Source organism: Epargyreus clarus, unplaced genomic scaffold (genome assembly GCF_041222505.1).
Source record: "Epargyreus clarus isolate Ecla_fem2 unplaced genomic scaffold, WU_Ecla_fem_2.2 ptg000027l, whole genome shotgun sequence".
Classification (NCBI taxonomy): Eukaryota; Metazoa; Arthropoda; class Insecta; order Lepidoptera; family Hesperiidae; genus Epargyreus; species Epargyreus clarus.
The window spans coordinates 11421556-11440896 of NW_027332234.1; the positions used below are offsets into that span (position 1 = coordinate 11421556).

Below are 19341 nucleotides of genomic sequence, written 5' to 3' on the forward strand. Positions count from 1 at the left end.
CGCGTTGTAACGCATGGTGCACAGTTATAAATATGGCTTATGCTTTTTTTATTTATATCTAATAATTAGCCTTTATGATATAAACTTTTGTTATCAGTGAATGGTATTTATCAGTTGTATTTCTGTTTCATTGTATCTACGTATGATTACCAAGTGGATAATTTAAACTTAACCAATTTCTATGTAAATTTAATAATATCCAGTACAATAACCAAACACAAACTTAAAATTACAATAATTATTCAGTGAAATCCGCTATCCTCTTATGACTTAAGCACTCAACAGACCAGAGAATAGTCACGAAACGTGAACGTGTGTGGAGCGCTTAATGCTCTCTTATTAGTACGTGTGAGTAATGGTAAGGAGTTTGCATGAATGAACAATTTTTATTTTATTTGATCCTTAGCATCCGGAAGCGATAAGAGGGTTTAAGATGCTTTAAGATGAGATAAGTTGGGTGCAGTCATTTTTTCTAATGAAAATATATGAGCTGGCTCTTTACTTAAAGTTGGTTATGAAAGATAAATATGATTAATTTTTAGATTTATGAATATAGGTAGCGTTTAAGTGTTTCGTCTTTTTTAATTTCAAACGAAAGATAAAGGCAGTTAGTTATCTTTGCTTATTTGCATGATACCTAAATTGAAATAGCTCTTTTTAAACTGTCTAGTCTAATCTTGGAAATGATTGAATTGTTTTTAAAAAGATTTTGACTATAGTTACTACTATCTTTACTCAAAATTATCTTAGTACCTTTATCTATCTTTAGTTTCTATCTATCTACTCGTATGTCTGAAGAATTCCAGGTAATGTTAAATCTTTTCTGTTACAAATGTATACTATGTCATATGCAAATTTAAATATAATACACATTTATTGCTTGCTTTTTTTTCGACAATATTTTATGAAGGTGTTAAAACCACTGCCACAACAATTTCTGCCTCACAATTAGTACATTAAATGGTAGCAATATTTTAGTCAGATTTAAAGAGTGGAAGTGTGAGACACTCATACGAAGAATTCTATCTTAGTCTTCAGGGGTCAAACGCATTTGCAGCCGATCTCAGGTAACCCTATCTCTAATGTCGATTATAAATGTCCATGGGCAACACTAGCCACGTACCATTCGGTATCTTTTTGCTAAGCAGTGCCTTCAATGATAACTTAATACTTTGTACCTATCTAGATCTACGTTCAAATAACGCTTGAATTGTGTTCATTCTACAAGCAACGTACAATTACGCAAACGTTAATAACCCTAATCGACACATAAATCCTTAAACGTTCATAACATAACCCTTCAGCTGCAATCCCAATTTCGCCCAAACTCTTAACGCCCCGTCACGGGACGTACCACATGGCGTAGGGGTAACGTAGACACGTATATGATTGTCGTATGCGAGCAACAGGTGGCCGCCCGTAGGGTTAAACGGGACTAGGGTCGATGGAAGTGTGCTCTACTTTGATTTTATTTTTTGATAAAAAACGTAACCATTTATTTTAACGTAAGCGTGAAAATTATGGATTTATTAGAGATTGGATTAGGTATTATGGGTCAGTGCAGTTCCTAGTAGTAATTTAGAATTGTTATCATACTTTTTGGACGTAGCCCATATTTATAATAACAGTATATATCGATGGCGACTTTTAAACATCTACAATCTCTAAGACATAAATATATTTCTAACATAGATTTTGATATAATGTAGAAGATAAAATAGAGAAGAGTGACTGCTAAATTGATATTAAAAAATAAGCAACTGTGAATTGGCTTGCAAGGAAAACTATAATCTCTATTATTATCGATGTTAAAAATCTATATTTCATAAGTTTTTTTACATAATTACATTCTTAATCTATATGACACGCTGGCCTTATTTATTTGTTACCAAAGTTTCAATCCAAAATTCAATAACTCCATTTTTAGTTTTTATTTTTACATTTTTATTATTTATAAAAATTATACATATTTTTTTACGTCAATAAAGCCTTTTTAAAGTAACCTGTATACGGAGAGAACACATAAAAACTAACGTTAACATATCCTTATAAAATGTACACAAAAATAATATATCAAGTAGAGAGCCTTCCAGAAAGAAAAATTCGAGGCCGTTAAGAGGAAAATGTTTTCTCATATGGTGGAAAATCCCGCGGCTAATACGTAACGGCGTGGTGGATTTATGTCGCACTTTGTTTTACGGCCTCACCCTGTATAAATCTTGTTATAATATTCTATGGGCCCTGTTCACGGATGTGGCGTGCGTTGTAGCTAGTTTTATTTGGAGATTCATGTGAAGTTAATGCAGTGTTGTATACAGGGTGTATAAATTGTTTAAGTTTTATTTTTTAAGTATTATGTTTAGTTTTTAACTGACTGTAGAGGGTGATGTATTTCAAGCATATGTATCTATGTAAGTTTGTATGTTTGTTTATTATTATTTGGCATTATTGGGAAGCCCTACAGCCCAAATGGCTTATTGGATTTTAACATATGAGGTGTCGTTAGATTCGTGTAAAATGTGAGAGTGGCATAGGCTACGATTGGCGTTTTAATTATTTTTATATGGTCAGCATTTTTATGATAATAACTAACTAAAAGCCACATCAGGTGGACTGCATGCTCGTCTGCTATTCTTATATTATAAAAAAAAAAAACTAGCTTATACAAATAAGACGGTTACAAAACCGTGTCTCACTGCTAGGGACTAAATACAACAAGGGAAGGTTTCGAGCGTATTACTTCATAAAAAAGATACGCCATTTGGACACTAACTATTTTTTTATAATATAGAAGTGAGGGTAAGTGGCTACTGCCGCCCATGGACATCCGTAATCAACCCCAGATAGGATGAGATATTCCTACCTGAGGTCGGCCACAGATGTGCCACTACCCCTGAGGACTAAGTTGGAACGCCTGGGAAAAGTCTGTCTCCTTTACCACACCCTTCAAACCGGAAAACAGTAGCGCCTAACACTGCTGTTATTAGGTAGAAATAGGTGTGGCGGTGGTGCCGCCGGAGTCGAACCACAAAGGGTTCTACCACCTTCAAAACTATACTTGCCTTCCCAACGAATTCGGTTACATATATTTGTGATTGTTACGGAAGTTATAAATAAATCTACTATATCATGTTTATAAAATAGAGCGACACAATAAAATACACGTTACATCAAACTGATTGAATCCGACGTTTAGCACATAGTGCAAATAACTACTAGAAGTGACTAATTTTATATTTTCATTTTCATAACGATTTTACATCTTAAGGTTTTTTTGCAGTAAAGTTTTTCTAACGGATGTAAAATTTGTACGTACCTATGCATGTCTCATTCTTAAAATGCCCGGTAGTCGAAACAGCTTGACGTTATTTTAACATATGGAGTGTCATTGGATTTGCCAAAATTTTGGGAGTTCTGAACGATATACTTTTGGTATTATTTGTGGATGTGTGTCTTACATGAGTACACGAATTAAACCAAGGTGTGTAGTTCCGATTTAGAAATAGTAGAATATTTTATTAAAATCAGTTATAATAACGTAGAAAAAATATATTCATGCATCATGCATCGTTCATGTATTAGTGAATTATGCCATATCTATTTCATACGTATTCTATGGCATAGGACACCCCCATAAGCATGTGACAAAATATATACGTTAGCAATTTAGTGAAAATGTGTGATACGTAACAGGGATGTTCTCAAGGGATGATATTATCACCCTTATACGTTATTGGGGTTGAAAATATCGACAGTATCGGGTAAGGTGAATCTTAACGCTAATAAAATTAAAGGTTGTATTCTATTATAAACGTAATTTTGACATATTTAAATCCCAGTTAGATGTAATAACAATTATGATTAGTTTGTAAAGTTTTACTGAAGTAATAGAACAAATGATTTTTTTTAAGAAATTTAATTTTAGTTTGTTATTAATATTAATTAACAAAAAATATGACTGCCATTTTATAACAGTTGGAGAAAAATGAAAAATAATCACTATTTTTTGGAGATAAATTTAACTGCAAAGGCTTTGACGCCGATAACCAGGCCACACACCCTGTATACCTACAAGATTTTGCGTAATGCTGAAAAAACTAAAAAATTATTAAAAATAATAATAATTAAAAATAATAAAATTTCTAGAGACTCTTAGGACTTTCTTATTCTGAAAAATACTTTAACAAATATGAACATCTTAACCTTATCTTTATCTCGTGTTACAGCACCCCATAAACACCAAATCAGTAACACGTAAACATTTAACAAGAATGTGTGATATTACGTTAAGGGTGTTCCCGGGGGATGATACTACCCTAATAAGTGTTAGGGTGTCGCTACTTAAGGTTACTTGAGATAAAATATGTGGTTAGTTGTTTTCCTGTTAGCGGAAAATAGATAAGCTTCGGTAACTTGTCAGGATTTGTTACGATGTTCCAAATATTGATTTTAAATATTTGTGATACAAGTTTTGATAATTGTATGGTATAAATGGTTTGGGAAGGATTTCCTTCATACAAGTTGAATGACGTTTATTCCTTTTATTATATTATAGGCAGATCACAAAATTAAATGTTGTTTGTTTTGAAGGTGGGATATCCATTTTTAGTGCGACTCTGGTGGCATTACTGCCGCACCTATCTACCTCATAACAACAGGGTTGAGCGATACTATGTTCTGGTTTGAAAGGTTTGGTGAGGGAGACATACTTTTCTGAGGCATTCCAGCTTAGTCCTCAGGGGTAGCGGCGCATCTTGGGCCGACCTTAGGTGGGAATATCTAATCCTGATGTCCATGGGCGGCAGTAGCCACTTACCATCAGGTGCACTCCATGCTCGTTTGCTACTTCTAGAATGTTTAATGTAGCGATTCAAAATAATTAAAATGTCTATTAAATTGTTTATTAAATTATATTGTCAGTTTACCACGCAATGATTTAATAATGAACTAATATATTTATTATCTCTTCACTACTGTACATGAACGTCAGTATAGAATTATATGCTATATCATTTCCCTGTGCTGTATTTAAATATCCAACAAATGGGATTCAGCCTACATGAACAGTTTATTAAACTGTCAATTAGCTACTGTGTACCGTTAGCAAAAACATTGCGAATTGAACGTTAGGAAATTAATACATGAGCGTCTGTTCGTGTTGATAATCGCTGACAGTTGCCGATTGTGGCGGTCTGTTGCCAGACGTCGATCGTCCTCGATTGTTGTTGCTGTCGCCGACTGTCGCCGTCTGTCGTCAGTCATAGACTGTTTTCGACTGTCGTTTCTTGACCTTAGCAATTGTCGTCGACTGTGGCCACCTGTTGTCAGCGATGGTCAACAATGATCGTCTACTTTCACTGCCATAACCGAGCGACAACGGCCGTCGGAGACTGTCGTCAACTATTGTTGCCTGTCATCATCAGAGGCTGTTGTTTACTGTCACCATCTGCCTACAACGCCAGGCCACGACATACATGCGTGGTTTCGAGTCGAACCCTTTGTGGTTCGACTCCGGTGGCACCACCGCCACACTTATTTCTACCTCATAACAGCAGTGTTAAGCGCTGCTGTGTTTTGGTTTGAAAGGTGTGGTAAGGGAGACATACTTATCCGAGGCGTTCCAGCTTCCAGGGGTAGGGTATCTGTGGCCGACCTCAGGAATATCTAAACCTGTCTTGGGTTGATTACGGATGTCCATGGGCGGTAGTAGCCACTTACCATCAGGTGGACTGCATGCTTGTCTGCTGCTCCTATATTATAAAAAAGGCGTTTACTGCCACTGCTAATCATCAGCGACTGTCCACGACTATCGGACGCTGTCGCTTGTGTGTTTCGTTCCTTACACTTAAATACAAATATAGTAATGTACTACGCCACTTCATTATCACTTCATTACTATGATTGTCGGTATCGGATTATATCCAATCCAGTTATCTACTTACAGTACTTACATGTCCGACATATGGGTTTATATCTGCATGAATTAGATTTCCAATTGCCTTAGACGCGTATGAGTACTGTATGCAAAATATTTAATATATTATATTGGCTATTATAACATATAATTTAATCAGCCTGACTACAAATGATTTCAATTTATTTGACACAAAATTATAAATTTTATAAGGTTTTTAACTTAGGTAATTATATGTTTTGGTTTCTTGGAATAATAATAGAGGTAGAAATATATGTTAATATTAACAAAATAAACATAAATAAATTTCATTTCAACTAGTAAATATTTTAATACTTACTAATAACGAACATGCAGTCCATCTGATGGACAACTGTAATACACCTCAGATAAGATTATATTCCTACCTGAGGTCGTCCACAGATTGCTAGCCCTGAAGACTAAATTAGGACGCCTCGAATATGTCTTAGTTACCACTCCCTTCAAACCAACAAAAACAACGCTTAATACTGCTGTTATTAGACAGGAATAGTTGTGTTGCTTCCCGAGTCAAACTACAGATGATTCTATCTTTATAAATAAAACAAATTGTTAATAGAATTGCCTTTTTTGCCGACGCTACTTGATTATACCGATGTTAGTCGTTGTCATCTAATCTCGTAGTGAACAAGTCCCGTAATCTCGGGATCGAGTTGCCTGTTTTGTTAACGCTACCAACATACGCGGTTTTGACGAGACTTTAAGTATAGGTGCATTTAGTAGGGAGTTTTAAAAGAACATTTGTAGTGAAGACATAATTTGTAATAAAGAAAATATGTACAAGCGTAATAAGTAAATGTTTGTTTGTGTATGTGAGTTTGTGTTATTAAAAATTCGAGGTAATAATATCGTTTAAATGTGGCAGAACTATTCGTGCTTCAGCAGCGGCACCAACGTCACACTTATTTCATATTTGCTTATTTTTTTGGCATACTTCTCCTTTGTTTTGACTTAAAGGACCAATGCTAACGTGATGCGTTCTAACTTATTTCTCAAACATGCAATGACAGTATGTGACCTCTGGCTCTCGTGGAGGTCTATAATTGATCCCAAACAAGATTAAGGTTGTTTCATGAACTAAATTGAAATGCCTCGTATAAATGTATCACCATAAAAATCAGAACCCATCAGTGCAAAAATAAATACAGCGGTAGTGGTTCCGGAATTAAACCACAAAAGATTCTACTATTTTTTTACCACTATTAAATAGGTAGTACTTTTGACTAACGCGGTAGAGCGTCTTAATTGTAATATTAAGCATAAAAGATTTAAATTGAATATACAATCAGTTATTGTAAAAATAATTTGTGATTATTATAAAAGAATTAGTAAACAAAAAATAAGGATGATCCGGTATAGAGCATGTGACCAATGACCGGTTCATTGCTCACAACCTTCGTTATGCTTGACCGCGCGTGTAAATATTGAGGGAAATAATATTGACAAATTTATAAAATTCTTTTTATTTGTTCTAGTGTTGTTGATAAAAAATAATTGTTGTTTTTTTTAATCTTTTATGTAATACAAATCTTGTTTTTATTCGAATACGCTGTTATAAAAATGCCTTTTATATTATATGTTTTTACATTTTGGAACATAATATTTATTAATACTTTTTATTAGTTTATGTATAAAACTTATTTTTACGTAACTACTACATATTGCGTTTAGAAGCAAATAATTCATGTCGATTTTTTCCCTCCTTTTTTTATACGAACTGTAATTTTTAAATAGGTACAAAAGAGTATACCGGTTTTTTATGCCGGACGAGTACTAGTACTCAATTTTATTGAAATTTCCTTTGATAACTCAAACATAGAGCACCTAGTATAATAAAATAGAGGGTTATTTACTTGCAAGCAATTTCACTTACAAAACCATTAAATTAAAAAGAAAAAGCATATTATTGTAAGAAGAACGGGTCTATGAAAGCCAAACCTTTCCTCCGTCATACGGCTACGCTACAAAATATTCTTAGGTACCAGGTAGGTAGATGCTTAGAAGGGTTTGGATTCATCTACTTCAAGATCCACTTCTACTACTACTTCTACTTTCTCTCAATCTACTTTGAAGGTGGAAGAACCCTTTGTGGTTCGACTCCGACGGCACCACCGCCACACCTATTTCTGCCTAATAACAGCATGTTAGGCGCTACTGTGTTCCGTTTTGAAGGGTTTGGCAAGGGAGACATACTTTTCCGAGGCGTTCCAGCTTAATCCTCAGAGGTAGCGGCGCATCTGTGGCCGACCTCAGGTAGGAATATCTAATCTTATCTGGGGTTCATTACAGATGTCCACGGGCAGTAGCCACTTACTATCAGGTGAACTGCATGCTCGTCTTCTACACCTATATTATAAAAAAAAACCATTTCATAAAACCAAGCAAAACCTATCTCGAACATCATAAAAAATATTCCTACTTCGTTACAAAAATTATGAATGTGTCTACATCTAACCATAATCCCTATAATCAGTTGGACGTTCATTTGCTGCCTCATTACTATAAAACCTATACAAGTCGGTCTGTCTGTACACCGCTGCACTCAGAACCACTACGGCTACATTATCCTCTGCGCATTACCCCGTGCATTTAACATAAAATCTTTTTTAATTCATACATTTTTATAGTTCCGCGGGCGTATTATGGTTGTGTCGTTCTCGCTTCTATAACTCCTCTGAAATTGATAGCATTATTTCTAGTGGAGGGAATAGAAAACGGTGTATTTAAAGAATGGAATTGCTGGTGCTGTTGTATGAAAAGTTGTAACATACAACAAATTTGAGATGTACCTAAGGTGTGATTTGTGTTTTATTAACGATCGGTTTCAAACGTCTATCACATGGTTGAATGCTCTTTTGCTGATGCTATTATCTATTTCTTTTAGGCTCGTCACGCAAACAGTACAACATAATTATATGTGTGTCATGGTTATTTGTATGGCCAGTGACTTATTAAGACTACTTTTCATAAAATAAATTAATATAGTTATAAATTTTAGGTTAGTTTTTAGAAAGGTTTACTTTTATGTGTTGAATAATTAAAAAAATACAGATGTCATTTCTGCAGCAAATGCGAAAACCTTAATACACTACTTAAGTTGCTGATAAGTAGTTAACGAAACATTTAGACGCCGAAAAGGTCACATCACTTCACAGTTCCCTGCCCTGCTACTGTATACCACCTGAATGGTTATTATAAACCTTTCTTTTATACGCATGAAAGGCCAGTAAGCCCAGAATAGGTCCGTGGCGCGTGTCAGCGACGCATCTTTGAATGGGAGGCACATTAACGCGGTATTCATCAACGGACTAATGACACGTCCGCACGTCACACCGGAGGCGCGGTGCAAGGTATGAGCGGGGAGCGGTTGGGGATTTTTATAGTGGAGTATGTAGTATGTTGAATAGAATATAAAATATCTAATGATTATACGAGAACGTCTACTATAGCTACAAATGTAAGCGATTGCAACTTCAAATGCGGGAGCTGAAACGGAATATGAATCGGTTATTTTTGTATTTAAAACAACGTAAGTAAGACATAACAATGTACTAAAACGTTGTTCCCTATTATTATTCTTTTAATTGTTATGAGTAAAATTTTAAGTAATTAACCACAAGGACCAAGTTTAAGTTAAGTAAATACATAAATTAACTATTAACCCAAAATTAACTAAATAAATATTTTCCATATAAGCACGTTACATTCTTACCCGCATGCCATTTACCACTGTTTGTGACAACAATCGTTCATTTAACTATTTATGAGGTTTTTAAGATGGGTTAATTTTAAATTTACCAGAAACTGAATTAAATATCTACGTAGGTATATAACGTCCATCGGCACACGAATACTGCCATAGGTTTGTAGTCATTAAACATTGTAAACTTACGTTATATTGTACATACCGATCTATCGCCATTATTTCACAAAACGCACGCTTTCCACTCAAAACTTGCACTACATTCACAGCCATAACAGATGGGAATATTAAAACATTACATATTTTCCTTTATTCTTTTCTTCTCCAGACGCTTTCAGCATTCATTCCTCGTGTATTTCAATGGAATTAGATGTGACGCAATGTATACTTCCAGCTGAAATCCTGAAACTATCTCGTTTCTAAAGGCTGTTTAGTCTTAATATTTCTATAGAATTCTTTTAATGCATTAATTAAATAAGAGGCGAGAAAGATGTTCACAGATGCGACGAATGGGGTTTTAATTAGACTGAAGGCTGAAGACTCGTTTTTGTCACTTTTGTGACATGTTTGTATGTTTGGTTGAGCAGCTGAGGAGTTTATGAAAATAAGCTGAAGGGAAGTGTAGTGTGCGTTGAATATATTCGTAGTGGTCTTTAAGTCTTTATTGCATTACTTCTTACACAGATTTTCTCTTAGAGTGAGATGGGTTTAGACCATAGTTCAACGCCCAGGGGGTTACTACCACCTCTTAAAACAATATTATTTTAATCATACTTTTTAAGCAAAATATGACAATTTCAGTTGGTTTTATACAATGGATAAGCGAATTAATAAGCATTTAAGTTTGTTCAACTGTGTATGACGGAATATTTTACTGTTTTAAGGAGGAAATAAAACTTTCCTGAACTATGATGGTTTTTATAAGATGGTGGTGGGCCCCAGGCCATGTATAAAATCGTTTCACACACCTTAATTTTTGTAAGGGATTCTCAGGCTTGGAAATTTTCTCGCGGTATTTTCGTAGACCGTTGTAGCAAAAGATAATTTTCTAATTGTATATGACTGAAAAATCAGAAGGGCGTGACGGGTTTCGTACCTTAGACCCTTTATAGATAAAACAATTATTTGAAACAAGTATTTGAATTTAGACAGAACATAGATCACGTCAGTTAACATGGCTTTACTAGTCAACATACATAGTGAAACTATAATATTTGATTTGACAGGCCTCCCTTTCTGACTCTACCACGGTTCATACTCATGAGAAAATAATTTTGACCTACATAAATATGTCATTTTACTACAAGAATAACTATTTGTTAAAGTCACATAATTATATCATGTTCATAAAAAAACAATAATCAAAATAAGATATTCGATATGTCGATATCATATGATAAGGCTTTACGTCTAAACCCACATACTCAAGTTCCAACGGAACCGGTTCCCTTGACATATAGCTGACAAATTTATGCGCCTGATAATCTTATCGGGCACTGAACAACTTTATTACCCACTTTACAGCATGAGGAACTGTATCAAAATCGAATAATAAAGTTTCGCGTGCTTAAAGGTAAAAGGGCCTATAGCTAAGGGTTAATAGGGATTTATGCTGAAAGGGCACATAATTTTTTTTTTTTTGCCATTCGGTTTGAAATTATCTGAAACGTAAAAATTTTTTACGTTTCAGATAATTTCAAACCGAACTAAAAAATTTTTACGTTTCAGATAATTTCAAACCGAATGGCAAAAAAAAAATTTTTTATGTGCCCTTTCAGCATAAATCCCTATTAACCCTTAGCTATAGGCCCTTTTACCTTTAAGCACGCGGTTTATTTTTACTAAAAAGCAGTAAATAATTTATCAGAATGTAGTTGTCTCTTTGTAAATACATTTTAGAGTATGATTATTGTAAAGAAGACTAAGTCTAAGGAAGACTAAGTTGAAATGCTTTATATATGGAATGTTTCAACCTAATCTACAGCTGATCTCATTAGGCCTCCTAAACTTTGGCTACTAAACATGAGATCATCATCAACCCATTACTGTCCCACTGAGCAGGGGTCTCTTCTCAGATTTCCCTTTTCATTAGATTAGGGCTAAGTCGGTAGACTTCACATACCTGTGAAAACCAGGTTTAAGGAGCTGCATACCTGAAAATCGCAAAAAAAAGTTCCTTCACCGTTTATGCTAATTAGTATTATATATTTATTGTTATTATACAGATTATAAATAATAATAATAATAATAAAAAAATATTAGGTGGATTTTCATATTTCCCTCTGTTTTGCAGTTTCACGTTTGTCGATTGTAAGAAAAACTTCCCGTGTGTACTAAGCCTTAACTAGCACAATATTTCTACAATGCTACCACTACACAGGAAAAGTATATATCAGACCTGCAACTGCAGTCAAACTTCGAAAAGCTCTGTCGCTCTCATAGATTAGTAAAGATACTTCGTCGCCACAAATGAAGCCTTAAAAGGCAGATTTGTCAGTTATTTTTTGAATTCTTGACAAATAAAAAATATTTTTAGAGAAAATTTACGAATAATTAACTAATACTGCGTAATTTACATAATAAATAAATAAGTATTTCAAATATTTTAGGGACATTTTAGCACGAAGACGTGGCAAAACTTTATTTACGCAACTATTTCAATTTTCAAAATTGGTTATATTTTCTTGTTAAGAGTGAGTAATCTTTACTAATCTATGGTCGCTCTACACACAACACCCGAACAAAAAAGATTTTGCGGTCGCGCACATACATATAATTATACACTTTACTTAGATGAAAATAATAGCAAAAAGATTTCCTTCCATTGACTCATACCTATTTGCAAGGTACCGTTTGGCATATGACTGACAAATTTATACACCAGATAATCTTATCGACGCAGCACAGTTTTATTACCCACTTCAGAGTGAGGGATTGTATGCGAATTGGCGTAACAAATTGAACCCATTTAGGTACTCGGGATTCCTTTGTAACAGATTTTTTAACATAAAAAGCTTATGTATCGAAATCACTTATTCAATATGAATTGGTCAATTTATATTATATTAAACTGAAGATTTTGGTTGTTAGCGAAATTGTTTATAGATATATAAGAAATAAATTTTATTTTCCTACATAAAAATAAGAATCAAGTTATTTGTTTGTTTAAATTTAATAGATTAGTTTTTTCCTACAACATAGAAATGAGAATACTTAGAGAGCTAGCAATATTAACCAAACGGCACGTGACAAGCATTAAGAAAACATATTATTAAAAAATAAATGCATTTTTATTTAATTCCTATTCAATATATCCATAGATCATCGATATTCAGAAAAACCAGAAAAAAATCTTAAACAATTTCATTTCTACACCCCAACATTGTTTCAATACCCAACAGCAAGAACATTACACCACAATAAAAGATAAAGGCACGCAACCAGTATCATTCGAGCGGTAGGTAACTCACGGCCATTACGCCATAAAGGCGCGTGCACATGACTTACTGCTGCATTAGCGACCGCGATACGATATCTTAACGCCTCGCCTCTAGAAATAGTTATAACGCACGAAATATAAATCTAGCAGAAATAGTAACGCACAGCGTATAAACCAACCATGTGATACCGGTTAAATGATTGGTGATTATGTTCCCGGTCCAGATTTAATGTTTATCGGACTCTGATTTGTCTATGATCCTGTTAGAATTACGCTGTTTCGAATAATAAATGGGAATACGGTTCGCAACAATTATTGTCTCGGAACTATGTAAGCGGCCGGTAATGGAGTGAGTTCGAATAAGTATTGCAAAGAGTAAAGATTTAACTCAGAGTGGTTTCTGAATAGTTGTATTATTCTTTATTAAACTTTTAAATTAAATAAGGAAATGTAACAGACAAAAATGACACTCCTAATGATATTATTATATTTCCTGTGATATTTGAGCGGAGGAAGCTTAGAGCATATTGTTCGGTACCCTAATAGCGACAGATATAAAAAAGTTAGTGGCCAATCCATAGGTATGTTATATCCATCCATATGTAATATGTCACTAAGCGAAGATATTTTCATGTAATGTGATACTTAGAAGGTAATGTTGTAGTACGTTAAGTAGACATTAACAGTTGATGAAAAACTAACCGCAGAAAGTGTGTGAATCCTTTTTAGGGATAACAGTTGCAATGACAATATTATCTAACGATGCCTACTGATTAGCTTATAATACGCAATAACTAACGCAGCAAACACTTCCACTATAAGACAGTGTCGTTGTAATCGATCTACAAAATTCTACCACTATGCTATTATGAAGTTATTAGGTTTTTTTTTTATAATGTAAGAATAGCAGACGAGCATGGAGTCCACCTGTAGGTAAGTGGCTACTGCCGCCCGTGGACATCTGTAATCAACCTCAGATAAGATTAGATATTCCTACCTGAGGTCGGCCACAGATGCGCCGCTAGCCCTGAGGACTAAGCTGGAACGCCTCGGAAAAGTCTGTCTCCCTTACCACACCCTTCAAACTGGAACAAAGCAGCTCCTAACACTGCTGTTATTAGGTAGAAATAGGTGTGGCGGTGGTGCTGCCGGAGTCGAACCACAAAGGGTTCTACCATGATGTTAGTAGGTTAGAATTACATTTGTATTTCTGTACGCCTTTTTGTTCTATGGCCCGAAGTGTACAAGGTGCCGACATTTCAACACCATAGCGCCTAGATTAAGCAAAGTAGCCTATTAATGTCCAACTTTACACGGCACGTTTTTCAGCAACGGACTAGGCGTGGATCGGCATTGTGGTATGTTAGGGCTTTGAACTTAGAAGAAATTGCGCATAGCAACAAACTTACGCATATTTTTTTATTTTACAAGAGTAGCGGACGAGCATGCAGTCTAGCCAGATGGTAAGAGGCTACTGCTGCTTATGGAAATCTATAATCAACCCCAGATTAGATTCCTACCTCAAGTCGCCCACAGATGCACTGCTCCCCCTGAGGACGAAGCTGGAATGCCTCGGATTAGTATGTTTCCCTTACCACACCTTTCAAACAACATCAAGGAGCTTAACATTGCTGTTATAATGCAGAAATACATGCGGCTGGGGTGCTTTCGGTGTTGAGCTACCTTCAAAAATATTGTTAATTAACGTGTTGTCTAAACTAATTTTCTTGAGACTTACACAACGATAATGAAATTTATAAAGTTGAAGGTACCACTTCGTTTTGTCATAACGTATCTTTTTTAACATAACTTTTTTAAAAATATAAAGCGTAACAAGGTGACAAACGAAGCTGCGAATGCACTCATAATAAAAAGTTACGTATTCTTTTTAAAACACTTACCTATTTTAACGCGGCGAACACATTGTAACGGTTTAACGCAGAGCTGGCTCTCGAGTAGGTATTCATGCACACGTGAAAACGTAAAGAGCTGCGAAGAGGTTATTATGCGCTATTGTTTTAACTGTGCCGGGAACATACAGAGAAACTGTTTCATGTTACGGCATTTGAATAGAAAATGTTATACGTTTTGCTGTAAAATACTGTTTATGGTATGAAATCATAAAATTCTAAATTTAAAATTGCGCAAAAAAATTTGCAATTTGTTTATCCGACAGTGAGTGGTCGCTGGTAGTAGATAAGTAGGATTTGAGGGTAGTTTGATACGTTGCTAACCCTATGGATTAAGTAGGAAAAACTCTTTTTAGGTTGTCTTCCTTACCCCATCCTTTTAAACGGTTCAAAAAGTGAACAATACATAGGTATACTCGTACTTACATTTTTTTAAATTCTTGATTAAGTTACCCGAATAGCCTAATTCCGCATTGTATTTTTTTTTTTTTTTTTTTTTTTTTTTTTTTTTTTTTTTTTTTCGATAATTTTTTTTTTTTTTTTTTAGTATTGACAAGTATTTATTTATTGAGATAACATAAATATTTACATCTTGTAAAACTATAGATATGTATATAAACAACATTCTAAACTAAACTATATATATTATACACCTAAATAAAAAACTTTATAAAAATACTAACTATAATTAAATATAATAGGCTTCATCCAAATTGTTGTCCTTCGGAAGAGTTCCCAAAACACTGGCGACATTACCCCGCTGAATAGCTAAGCTAATTCTCTGTCCGAGGTAAGCGCCAGCCCTTTGGTCATTGGTGCACTCGATCAATCGCTTGGAAAGATGTTTATAGAAAGATCGAGCGTCAGAACCCCACGGTCCCATTGTCTCCACGCCAAACGGCAAAAATATGTAGTCTCTACTGAGACTTGCATACTTCTGCAGTTTGCGTATCTCAGCGTCGGTAGCCATAACACCAGCTGCCCTTGATGATAACGTAAGATGGGACGGTGCCAGTATGTCAACGCACGTAGCATCCCACACAAGACACCTCCCATTCTTCCACGGTATCAATGTCAAACCGTCAGGCCTCCTGCCATCGACACGCACAACACCGTTCGGCTCTAATTGAGCCGGTACGTTGACGGTAGCAAGAGCCCTGCGGATGACATCATTCAAGGAAGCGTGGCGCGATTGGCGACCGGCGCTGCGCCGACAAGAGAGACCGTGGTGTCCCAAGTGGTCTACCTGAACTCCACAAGGACAACAATGTGGATGATTTAAAGTTAAACCCAGTCGCAGGCTGACAGCAATGGAAAACGACGTGTTATCCAAAACCGTACCAAGATTACTCGACGGAATTGCATGTAACCAAAACCCCGACTCTTTGACAGAAACAGCCAGCAGACGAGCACGCTCAGCAGAACACGTACTTGAGTCTAATAAACTAGTATGAGTCTGCCTGCAGAGCGGCTCGTCCCAGAGTCTTTGAACTGTCAAGTCTAAAGGGGGGGATATGCCAGGGCAAGCTTGGGACCACGCGTCCCTAGCCTCCGCACAGTACGAGATTTCTGTACGGCCTAAAGATGCATCTGTAATTTTTTGAAAAAGAGAACTCGTACTGTGAACAGAAGACAGGAAAGCAGGTAAAGCAACCGATGAAGCTTTCCTGATCCCGAGACCTCCAAAACGTATGGGTAAGGAGGCCTGGGACCAGGATCGATCATCTAAGTTGCAATTTAAAAGATTTGATAAAGTACCCAAAATTTGAGAATCCAAAAATGACAGTAAATTTAAAAACTTCCAAGCCGGACAACATCTTAAAAAATATGTAAATTTCGGAACGAAAATACAGAATCGAATAATTTGATATGCCATGTGAATTTTGATTTTTCCTAAACGTTCAGAAACAATATCAAATTTTGATAATAGTTCATCGAAAAAAGGTGGAATAGAATCTTCTAATACGGGAGAGCCCAGGAGACGAAGCGATTTTTTATCTACAATTTTTAAATCGGGGGACAATGAATAAAATTTGTTTAAAACTATTTCTCTTTCAGTAGCAGGTAACAATTCCGAAATAAAGAGTTCGCATTTTGAAAAATTTAATTCCAATCCAATTGATTTTAAAGCATTTAAAAGGTAATTAAAATCCTCAAAAACGCCAGTAGCATCGCCTCCTAAAGTCCCGTCATCAAGATACCACATGTTTAATTTGGAATTTAGTTTCGAAATGATAGGATGAATGGCTAAACTAAAAATGGCCGGCCCAAGTGGATCCCCCTGTTGACAGCCGACCGCAGACTCAATTAAATTATTTCTGTATAATAGGTGTGATGGAGCACCGTAGCATTGAAATAAATATGGGTAAACTTCCGGAATAACTGTTTTTGTTTCTTCCAACAAAATGCTACGGTCGACAGAGTTGAACGCATTTTTGACATCAACCTTCAGAACAACATCACCACCACCGTTAGTTAGAAAGCTTCTAAGGCTGTGAACAGCTGCCTCGCAACCTCCCTTCGAACCGAAACCTAATTGTAAAGGTTGAAACTTTTTTTCCAGTGTGGGGAGGACATGCCTACAACATACCTTAGAAGCTATTCTCCTTAAAGTATTACCAACGGCAATTGGACGAATACTCCCGTCTTTCTTTTTTAGGGCGCATAAATTTGCACCATAAAGGAGGTTTGTTACTTCTGGATTCACCTTTCCCGAAAGCATAAAATTTATGAGGTTAGTTATGTCGTTTAGTAAGACTCTACCGGAGTCGCCGGTCGCGCCGCACACAAGATCTTTAAAGTGTTGTGGCGTTAAGGCATCCAAACCACCAGCAGAGCCATTTTTGAATGACATAATCGCCCCATAAACATCTTTATGCGAAACGGTCAGGGAAGGAACATTTAAAGGTGAAGAACATCCAAGAAGTAAAGGAGAAGTTGGTGATGGGTGTTTGCTCCGAAGGGCTGAAAGTGTTTCTGAAGAATCGGGGGCGACAACATCATTTGAGAAAAGGAGAGTGGAAGCGCCTTTAATATCTCCGTCGCTAATTTTCCTTTCAACGGTGTGAAAAATGGATGATGAACGAAGTGGCTGTTTTTTTTCAAGCACATTATTAAAATTAGATCTCAAGCAATTATTTTTAATTTTTTGTGTGATAGAGGTTTTTTTTGTTAAAGGATCGGTAGCGGCATGTAAAATGTTAAAAGAAAATGTCAAATACTGCTCCCAATAATATGTAGAATTTTCCTTTATAATACTATTAATTAAATGTGACAATTTTGTTGCAACGGATATACGAGCACCTTTTGGAATGCGTTTCACAATCGGAGTAGAGGTTTTTAATTTATACAAATATTTCCAAAAAGGCTCTTCATTGTAATTTTGATCAGAAAGAGATTGAGTAGGTGGGTCAACTAAAGAATTACTTAAAATTGTATTAATGGATTGGGAAGCTTTATGACACTTGCTAATATGAATATTAAGGCCTCTACGACCTTTGAAGTATTTAATTTGAGAGCAGTGGGGGCATTGAAGGAAATCAAATGACGTGTCGCCAGAATGGTTACAAAACGCCGATGCATTGCTTGGCCCAGGTACCTGCGACATGAATTCAAATTATATAAAATCTAAAATAATTATACTACCTAATTTTAAAATAACATTATTAAAATTAATTAATAAAATGATACAATTATAATAAAACTATGAATAGAAAAATTAAACTATGTTTATTTATAAAAAATAAGACTTAAATTAGTTGGTACCTCATATTAAAATAGACAATAATTAGCATGTATGTACACAACAACACTAAATGTCTTTATCACAGAGACTGAACCGAAATGCATTTCCAGGTCAAAATATGGAGGAACTTTTGGTAAGAGTACATCATTGGTAGTGTATTGTATATTATTTTATTTAGTTCATAGATTGTTTAACATATTGCACTATATAAGACAAATTGTAATCTTCATAAAAATGATCGTCGTGTTTATTGGTTTTTACTAGTATGTTGCCAAAATACGTTGTGCAATCTTCCGATGTTCAAAAATATCAAAGTAAAGCTGATATCAAATGTCAAATCCAAAAGATTCACAAAACGTAAGTATATTTAAAATCTTACAGGGAAAGCTACAAGTTTCATAAAAAGACTAGATAAAACATTTCAAATGTTAGTATTTTCGCATGAGCGTCAACACGGAAACTGCGTTGGGAAGGCATTTATGCACACGTCGACACCTGAAGAGCCGTCGAGAGGTTATTATGCGCTATTACGCTAGAGTGCGTAACATCGCGTAATAACCGAGCGAATAATATGTGGGAAGAAATGTTTTT

General features: G+C 35.3%; 1 protein-coding gene across 1 annotated transcript in view; it reads right to left on the bottom strand.

The window, feature by feature from the left end:
• LOC140754097 (uncharacterized) overlaps window positions 1-18652 on the bottom strand; it is a 133753-nt gene extending 115101 nt beyond the window's left edge. Inside the window, exon 1 of the mRNA XM_073089009.1 lies at window positions 15762-18652. Within this exon, the coding sequence (XP_072945110.1) occupies window positions 15762-18612 (2851 nt within the window). The 5' untranslated portion in view covers window positions 18613-18652. The remainder of the gene's footprint in view (window positions 1-15761) is intronic.
• Window positions 18653-19341: the final 689 nt, after the last annotated feature.